This window comes from Papaver somniferum, unplaced genomic scaffold, assembly GCF_003573695.1.
Source record: "Papaver somniferum cultivar HN1 unplaced genomic scaffold, ASM357369v1 unplaced-scaffold_19, whole genome shotgun sequence".
Lineage (NCBI taxonomy): Eukaryota > Viridiplantae > Streptophyta > Magnoliopsida > Ranunculales > Papaveraceae > Papaver > Papaver somniferum.
In genome coordinates this window covers 18,020,559-18,029,494 of record NW_020628818.1, presented here as the reverse complement: position 1 = coordinate 18,029,494, position 8,936 = coordinate 18,020,559, and the positions used below count along the sequence as shown (strand labels likewise).

General features: G+C 34.5%; 1 protein-coding gene across 1 annotated transcript; it reads left to right on the top strand.

Moving 5' to 3' along the window:
* The first annotated feature begins 4,879 nt into the window (after window positions 1-4,879).
* On the top strand, window positions 4,880-8,519 carry LOC113338623. The gene is made up of 5 exons (XM_026584002.1): window positions 4,880-5,029; window positions 5,527-5,606; window positions 5,812-6,097; window positions 7,526-7,992; window positions 8,129-8,519. Exons 1-5 carry the CDS (start codon window positions 4,880-4,882, stop codon window positions 8,232-8,234), a joined length of 1,089 nt encoding a protein of 362 aa, XP_026439787.1. The 3' UTR covers window positions 8,235-8,519.
* Window positions 8,520-8,936: the final 417 nt, after the last annotated feature.

The following is an 8,936-nucleotide window of genomic DNA, read 5'->3' as shown; positions in this document are numbered from 1 at the left end:
GGAGCATGTAGGATACGAGCGATTTGATTGGTCGATTAAAAGGGATGGGGGGACAGTTAACCAATATGATACATGATTGTTCGGATATAGAAGGTGCGGAGCCTATTGGATCAGCCGACAAAAGGGCATGGCCAACTTCCTTCGGTTTTCCTCTAATTTAATTTTTCGACCTTGGATAGGGTTCTGTACCCACCAGTCAAAATATTCATTAATTCATAGCTTGCCTAGGCTTAGTCTCGGCCAATAAGAACCGATAAATCGTGTTTTATTCAATTTTGTGGCAAAATAATCAAATTTTGTGAGTTGGCACAACATTAGGTCAAATAATAAAAATTTGTGTATTAACACAAATTTGAGCAAACTAAATGAACTTTGCGCATTTAAAATACGAGAGTAGCCAAATACACCACAATCTTTTTATTTCAACCTATAAGTCCTCTACCAAATGTGATCGTCTATGGACAAAGTCGAGACAATACGACAACTCGGTTCACACTTATTGTGATTGCCTATGGATACGAGATCGAGACAATACAACAACAAGGTAACTTGTGTGATTGACTATGGATACAAGATTGAGACAATATTACAATAAAGTGTGATACTTGATAATAGGTTCGGTAATAACCAAACTATATAGGATCAATATCAAGTAGTACGGAGTTAACATATATACATATTTTACTTTATTATAATAGACAATTATAATGCGAAAAATCAAAGTAAAAGACACGACAAGATTTTGTTAACGAGGAAACCGCAAATGTAGAAAAACCCGGGACATAGTCCAATTTTGAATACTTTCAGAATTAAGTCGTTATACAAAATCTAATACCAACTTCGTATAGTTGAGACCAAGAAGACTACCCCTAGATGCTTAGTTCCATCGGTATCTCTGTGCCTTCGACTTCTGGAGTCACGCATATGAATAGAAAGTCCTTTGGATCGTATTCCAAACAGTAAAGGAAGACTCCGTTTGGTAATCACTCTAATCAATCTTGCTAAAAGATTTAGATGAGTTTTTTGACAAAGGCTCTTCTGTTTAATCTAATAAACTCATTTGTCTGGTTAGATCAATCAACTTTAACTACCGAAATAGTCAAGTATAGATTCACACTCAATCAATATAGATCTCAGTGAGAAATATAGAGAATGCCGATCTCACGCAACCTTCTAGTTGGATCCTATCCGATCAAGGTTTGTGCACACAATTCACAAGATACGAAAACCAATAAGAAATCTTCTTCGCTTTCAAATCTTATTTAATCTTCATTAACCTGCACAACACCACTTGAATCTCTTGTGATCAATCACACACAGAATAAAGTCTGTTAATAATGTATTATCACAAGTATATTTAGATCTAACAACAGTTCTAAAGATCCCGTCGATACTCTGATCTAGTTTGAGTTAATCTTATATCAGAGGAGAAGATTCTCTAGCATGGAAAAACTATGTGCAATCAAAGTTTCAACAACCGTTAGTCAATCAGATCAATCTAAAACTAGTAACACTGCAATTATCTATTTTCCCACCAACGGTACTCGTAGAGCTTCTTGATCCCACATAAGTCTTTAAACGAACGGTCGTAAAAAACTTTACCTAATTAGGATACTTTCCTTTCCGATTATACGGCTCCACCAGAAATAACAAAAAATGAAGTTTGCCTAGCTCTTAGGATAGTTTGCTAGAAATGATCTCAAGATACTCTCAAGATATGCAATGAATGGCAAAATTAGATTTTTCTAATTCCAATAAATGCTTATCCAATATTTCCGAAATCCCTCAATAGAAAATCTCAAATTAGTAAATGCACGTTACTAATTTTTATTCTCTATAGAAATGCGTTAATTGCTCGTAATTAAAGCATATCAAACCAAAAACCTAAAATTAAAAGATTCTCAATTTATTTCGGCACATGATCACCTTGAGTACCAAGGAATATCTTTGAACAATAAATGATAAGAGTTACTGCTCGTGTTCAAAGTAAGTTGATATCTTTTCAATGCAAATCCTTATTTCATATTTACATGGATTTACATTCTTGGAATCAGTTGTACCACACTTATAAACAAGTTTAGATTTGGTTTTCCTGTATTCCAAGACTACTATGTGATTGAACATACAAAATCACATACATGGTTTAAATCGGTTCTACCAATCACTAGGATGGGTTATACCTAAAAAGAACATAGACACCAGAAATTTTGTTAAAGAGGAAACCGCAAGTGCAGAAAATCCCCGGGACCTTGTCCAGTTTTGAACACAAAACCGTATTAAACCGCTATAGACACTAGCCTACTACAAATAACTTCATATTGGTATGTAGTTGAGACCGAATTAAACCCTCATAGGATTTCAGTTACAGTCGTGTTCCTTGCGCCTCTGAATCTTAGCAGGACTTTGCGCAAGTGATTCCATTAGCTGACGTCCTTTACATCCTAAGAGTTTCTTCAACTTAGTTGAAGATTATAAACCAATCTTCCTCCCGCAGATAATCCTATATGTGTGATTTATTTTTTTGCATATCAAGGTGAGACTGGAAATCGATAGCAATAAAAAAAGTCTAGCTAACCTCAAAATACAGACTTATGCTTCCCGAATAGAAGCCTAGATTATTATTCACCTCACAAATTATTGAACCTGTAGAATCACAAAGTCTAATACTGAGAGAACTTTATGATTTCTATCTATCTCGTTTGAGTGAGCATCTAAACAATTATAACAAGATCAGGATACACGAACTATCAAGATATAGATAGTTGGAGCTGGCTTCACGAATCCTTGGGTGAAGTCTATTTAATCGTTAAACTCTAGAAGGTTTTAGGGAGAGGTCAAATCTAGGATGAAACTAGGATACACAAAGAATGGTGTCTGGGATTCAAAGATCCAAGTTGCTTGAGGTTTTCCCTTATATAGACTTTCAAAGTATAAGTTTCTTTAGGTTTAAGTTAAAATAGCTTTGGGACCAAGCAAATAATATCCAGCGTTATATGAATCTTTGAAATGAGATTAACATACCAAGATATACACTCTGGTTAGGATGAACCGTGCGAACTGTGTATAAATACATTTTTCATGGGTGGTTAGCCAAGGCTAGCTGATTGAACCATAAGCTTAATCATTTTCATATAACACTTAAGACTTTACGCTTGAGTCACAACCATAGGTTATAATGTGATCAATCATGTATAGATAGTGTCTTTAGAGATTTATTCAAATGCTAATTATATCACCGAAATAATTTTTTGTGCCTCTGAAAATAATCGATAATTTTTTGGATTTCGTTAGTTAGTTTAAGCACATATGTCATTTTCTAGTGATTAAAAATCACTTGTTTACTCCATATATCCCCCCCTTTTTATCACAAAATGACAAAGGTACGAGCAAATAAAATAGCAAACCAAAAGGATCTTACAAATCCGTAAGACTTGTACAACCTACAAGAGTTAAGCACGAAGGTTTCACATACCATTTTAGATAACCAATACTAAATCCGAAACTGCAAAAGTAATTTAGCTTTATTATGTTATCAAGGAAACAATTGCCCGAATTTTTTTTCCTTTTAATCCGACAAGCCGACTAAGATAACTTAATTCTTTTGCGGAACCGATTGTGTATGTACAATCACTTATTTCGGTAAGACACAAATAGAGATTACAATTAACTATATTTCTCTTATCAGGCTCTAATTATTCCATAAAATAACTTAGACTTTTCCCTTTAGATAAGACAAACACTAAGTTAGTTAACTAGTTTTTCCTTGTCAACGATTTCGGTTAGACTTGAATAACCGGATCCTACGTTTGATAATCTGGGTAACCTCAAAATTCAAAATGATAATCTGGAAGAGTCCATTGATGTTATTGATAGCATGAAAGAATTTTGCATGCTCACAACTGATGATATTGTTGATAGAGAGGAAGCTAAAGTCAAGCATGCATGCTTTGACTATGGATATTAAAATGGGGTCAAAGAGCTAACGATAAATGGGCTAAAGATGGTGAAAGAAATTATAGGTACTTGCATCAGATTGCCTCTTACATGTACAAAGAAAATAACATCAATTGTTTAAACATTGATGGTTCTATCACTTATGGTAAGGATAAAATTTCCAAGACTGCAAAAGACTTTTATTCTAATCTTTTCACTGAGCAAATGCCAATCATACCAAGTTTTGAAGAACTACAAATGCCTTATATTCTGTATCTGATGTTATTGCTTTGGAAAGACTTTTTCCTGAGGATGAAGTCAAGCAAGTGATCATACATTTTGGCACTAACAAGGCCCCTGTGCCTGATGGTTTTACAATGAAGTTCTTCAAGGTTTCTTGGGATATTGTAGAACATGATTTAATGTTAGTCATCAAGTAGTTTGAATCTTCCTCTTCTTTAGATTGAAGATTAAATTGTACCAACTTAAAGTTGACCTCAAAATGTAATGGAGATGTTTCTCTCAACACCTTTCGACCAATAAGCTTGATGGAGGAGTTTATAAAATTGTGTCTAAAATCCTAGTTGAAAGGTTAAAGTTGGTTCTTCCTTATATTATTTCTGAATTTCAGGGTGCTTTTGTCCATGAGAGACATATTAATGATGGCATTCTAATTGCAACAGAGTTGGTTGATTCAAGAAAAAGAGAAAATAAATCCGGCATTATTTGTAAAGTTGATTTTAAGAAGGCTTTTGACAATATAAATTGGAATCACATTGATTTGGTGCTTTAGAGGTTTGGTTTTAGCAACATTTGGAGAAGCTGGATAAAATGGTGTATTTCATTTGCAAGATTCTCTATTCTAATAAATGGAGAGGCCATTGACATGTTCATAAGTCAAAAAGGAATTAGGCAGGGAGATCATATCTCTCAATTTTTGTTTATCATGATTGCTGAAATTCTTTTAATGATGATTAAAAGAGCTGCTGGTAACAATTTGATTATTGGTTTCAAAGTCTCTCCTACTGGCACTGTTATTAATCATTTGCAATTTGCAGATGATTTAATAGTATTTTTAGATGACTCTGAAGAGCAAGTAAGTAACCTTAAGAATATTATTTTTGCTTTTAAACTAATATCTGGTTTAAGAGTGAATTTTAGAATAAGTGTTATTATTGGAATTGGGGAGAATCACAATAGTGAAAACTGTGTTGCTGCTTTTGGTTGTATACTCACTACATTTCCAATTAACTATTTGGAAATCCCTTTGGGTAGTAAATCAAAATGTAGAGCTGTTTGGGACATCATCATTCAGAGAATTCATCAAAAACTTAGTACTTAAGAAAAGATACTTGTCAAAGGGTCAGAGACTGATAATGATAAATAGTGGTATTGCTAGTTTGCCATTATATTATTTAACTATGTTTCAAATGCACGTGTCAGTAATGAAAGAAATTGAAAGAATTATTCGTAATTTCTTGTGGGGTTCTTCCAATACAACTAAGAAGAGAAGTTGGGTATCTTGGGCTAATGTTACACTATCAAAGAAAGGAGGTTGAATAGGTATTAAGAAGCTGAAATTGGTTAACAAAGTACTGCATTGCAAATGGATCTGGAGATACGTTAAGGAAGATAAGGCTTATGGAGGAAAATCATTTGGGAGAAATTTGGAGGTAATGTTAATTCTGTTCTTCATAATATTTATGCAAAATCTGTGGGATATAGTCTTTGGGTGGTATTTTGAAAGCCAGATAACATGTTAGACAAAATACTCTATTTACTGTCAACATTGGGAACAAAATGAGTTTTTTGGAAGGATAGATGGTTGGGTGTTAATTCTTTGTAACATTCTTTTCCTACTATCTATAAATTGTCTAGAAAGAAAGATGCCACTGTTAGTGCAATAGTTTCACTGGAAGGTGCATGGAGTTTTGATTTTAAAAGAAATCCTAATGAGATTGAATTAGGAGAGACTGTCTTGCTTCTTCAACAACGGGGTAATATTTCAACTAGAATTGCTTTATCTGATTTAGAGGATACAAGAAAGTGGGAACTAGCTACGAAATCTTCTATAACTAATGTTTACTCCTCTTTAGATGTTGATGGATTTCTCTCTTTCCCTCATAAACAACTGTGGAATTCTAAAGTGCCCCTTGTTTTAATGGTGCTCCTATGTTGGATTTTTTGATGAGGGCGGGAAAAGCAATTCTAATATTTGTTTAGTATGTGGGTCAGGAATTTAAACAAATAATTATTTTTTCTTACATTGAAGCGAGACTCAAAAGTTATGGAATTATTTTCTTGATAGTTTTGGGTTCGTTTGGGTATTCTCTGACACTGTTAAATCCAACTTGTAGGAATGGTGAAAAGCAAAAATTGATCAGAAGAATTTGGGATTTTTTATCCTTTGGGATTTGGTGGACAATCTGGAATGAGAGGAATACTAGACTATTTGGTGATCGAAGAAAAAACTTGAATCAGCTAATAATCTCAGTTAAGTGTACTTTGTTCAACTGGGCTAGATGCACTAATCTTTTTGTGGGATACTCTTTGAGTATTTTGTTTTGTAACTGGAATGGTGTTATTAACAACAACTAATTGTACTGTTTGTTAGGTTTCATTACTTGATGACTTCCTAAGATTTTAATGAGTTTGCCCTTTTCGTGTCAAAAAAAATCCTACATTTGATAAGTCTAACTAAGATTAGAATTAACTTAGTTTCTTTGTGTGCGTGAGAGATTGAAGGGCGTTTTCTCAGCTGTTTTTATCTTGGGGACGTAGTGACGAAGAAAGAACTGCTTGCACAAAACTCAAGGCACAACCACGAAACGCCTCATAGAGAGCGACATGGTCGTGACTTAGCCGTCACTTTGTTTTGTTTTTAATTTTTGTTTTCCAGGTGTGAAATCGGCAATTGTCCCCACATTCTCATTCGATGTATAACCTTTTTCTACCTTTTTTTCTTTTCTGGCCAAGACAATCTTTTTTTGTCGATCAAAAAGAAAAATTAAGATTTAATCTTTTCCAAATTTCTTTTTTATCTATACAGTACGACATCTATAAACTAATAAATAATCTTAATATCATTCTATTATATTAAATTACAGAGATATTCACTATGTTTTTGGATAAAAAATATCATCTTTTGTCCATTTTAAATAATATTTTACTTTCCAAGGAACTTCGGTTCAACCTGGTAAAATTTAGGCAAAATCTTTATCTCGAGATAACTGTTCCCTATATAGAATCAAGATTGTAATGTAATTTAGTACAAAAACATAATTAGAGCTTTAAAAAGTGATTATGTCCATATTACTTTCCCGGTAGTCCGAATTATCTTAATCAACGCAAATGTGTTAGGAACTTCTAGTCACTTCTACAATATACTCCCTCAATTTCTGAATAAAAGGTTAGTTTGTGTATAAATTAGAAATAGGAGGGAGTAATATAATAAGATAGAATATTGTTTGATCGGTTTACTTTTGTCACCAAATTTTACAACATGATGGTTAAATTCTTTTTACACCTATTAGCTCAAGGTTGCTTGCTATAAGGAGTTCCAAAAGTGCATGGGGGTTTACCAACCCAGTAGGGAACTGACGGTAAAGATAGCTCAACAGATGTGACTCCCGTACTTGGTAATGTATCTGCTGCTGCTACCTCAGCTACTGAGGTTCCTTCACCCACACCTACTATGGATGCTGCAAGCAGAAACGGGTGTGTAACTGAAGCTGCTGCACATTCAACAGCTGTGACTCCCGTACCTGGTAATGTATCTGCTGCTGCTACCTCAGCCACTGAGGTTCCTTCACCCACACCTACTATGGATGCCGCAAGCAGAGACGAGTGTGTAACTGAAGCTGCTGCACATTCAACAGCTGTGACTCCCGTACCTGGTAATGTATCTGCTGCTGCAACTTCAGCTACTGAGGTTCCTTCACCCGCACCTACTATGGTACCCAAGGATACCTCGCCCACTGCCTCTCCTACCCAACTTCCTCCAGGAAGCATGGAAAGAAGGTTCTTCGATGCGTCCCTCGAACAAATTTTCAGAGCCATGTAAGTTATCATTAGCTTTTAAGTCATTCTTTTCAAATTATTACTAGTACTTAATATAGTTTCTGTCCGCAGGCAACAAGCCATTGAGATGAAAATCTCTCATACTACTAGTACTTAATATAGTTTCTGTCCACAGGCTAAAACACATTGAAAATATAACAGACATTAATATCTCTGAAAAGGTCACTCCATATTTTGTCAGTCCTGGCGATATCTCATCAGAAGATCATCAAGAGGACTGAGATGCGCATGCTAAGAACGTGGCTGGTTTCTTAATAGTTTCAACAGGATATTCACATGTAATGATAACAATTGTTTAGTATTTTTCTGTTTGAGTTTTGATCTAGATATTTTAAAGCTGATATGCTAAGACAGTGACTGTGTGGTTTTTGTTATCTTAATATGGTTATTATCGTCCAAAAACTAAAGAAGCACTCTATAATACGCAGATCTTGGAAGTAAAGAAGTAGCTTTTATTATCTTTCATATGTACTGCTATAACAGTATTTCATAACAGTGCTATATAGTTTTCCTACACGCCTCAACAGTGCTATTTTGCTTGTAAGGAAACCAATATTTTAACAGAGTTAGATGAAAATTACCATGAACACCATTCAATCTCCACTTCTCCCCAATGTTGGACAAGACTTGTCTGCCGTTTCTGAAAGTTAGCTTACAGGAATGTTTTCCTTAATGAGACCTCTGGACATTAAACTCCTGATAACATAACACCTTGGAATAATGCCCTCCTTCAAACTGCAAGTAAAAACTCTTGGGGTTTCAGAAATAGTCAACTATTCGTATAGGATAGAAACCCAATTGGCTTCGCTCGTTGATGTCAATCCATGTAATGCATTGACAAATTTTGTTAAAGGATAGAAACTCACTTCTTTAACCTTTTCTACAATCTCTTTAAATCTATCTGCATCTCCACTAAATATACT

What these genes read in the sequence shown, in the direction of transcription:
- LOC113338623 (XM_026584002.1), top strand. Translation starts at nt 4,880, where the DNA reads ATGATTGCTGAAATTCTTTTAATGATGATTAAAAGAGCTGCTGGTAAC. An exon ending in CATTTGGGAGAAATTTGGAG is followed by an intron (nt 5,607 to 5,811) that starts GTAATGTTAATT and finishes TAAATTGTCTAG; the next exon opens with AAAGAAAGATGCCACTGTTA. An exon ending in GAACAAATTTTCAGAGCCAT is followed by an intron (nt 7,993 to 8,128) that starts GTAAGTTATCAT and finishes TTCTGTCCACAG; the next exon opens with GCTAAAACACATTGAAAATA.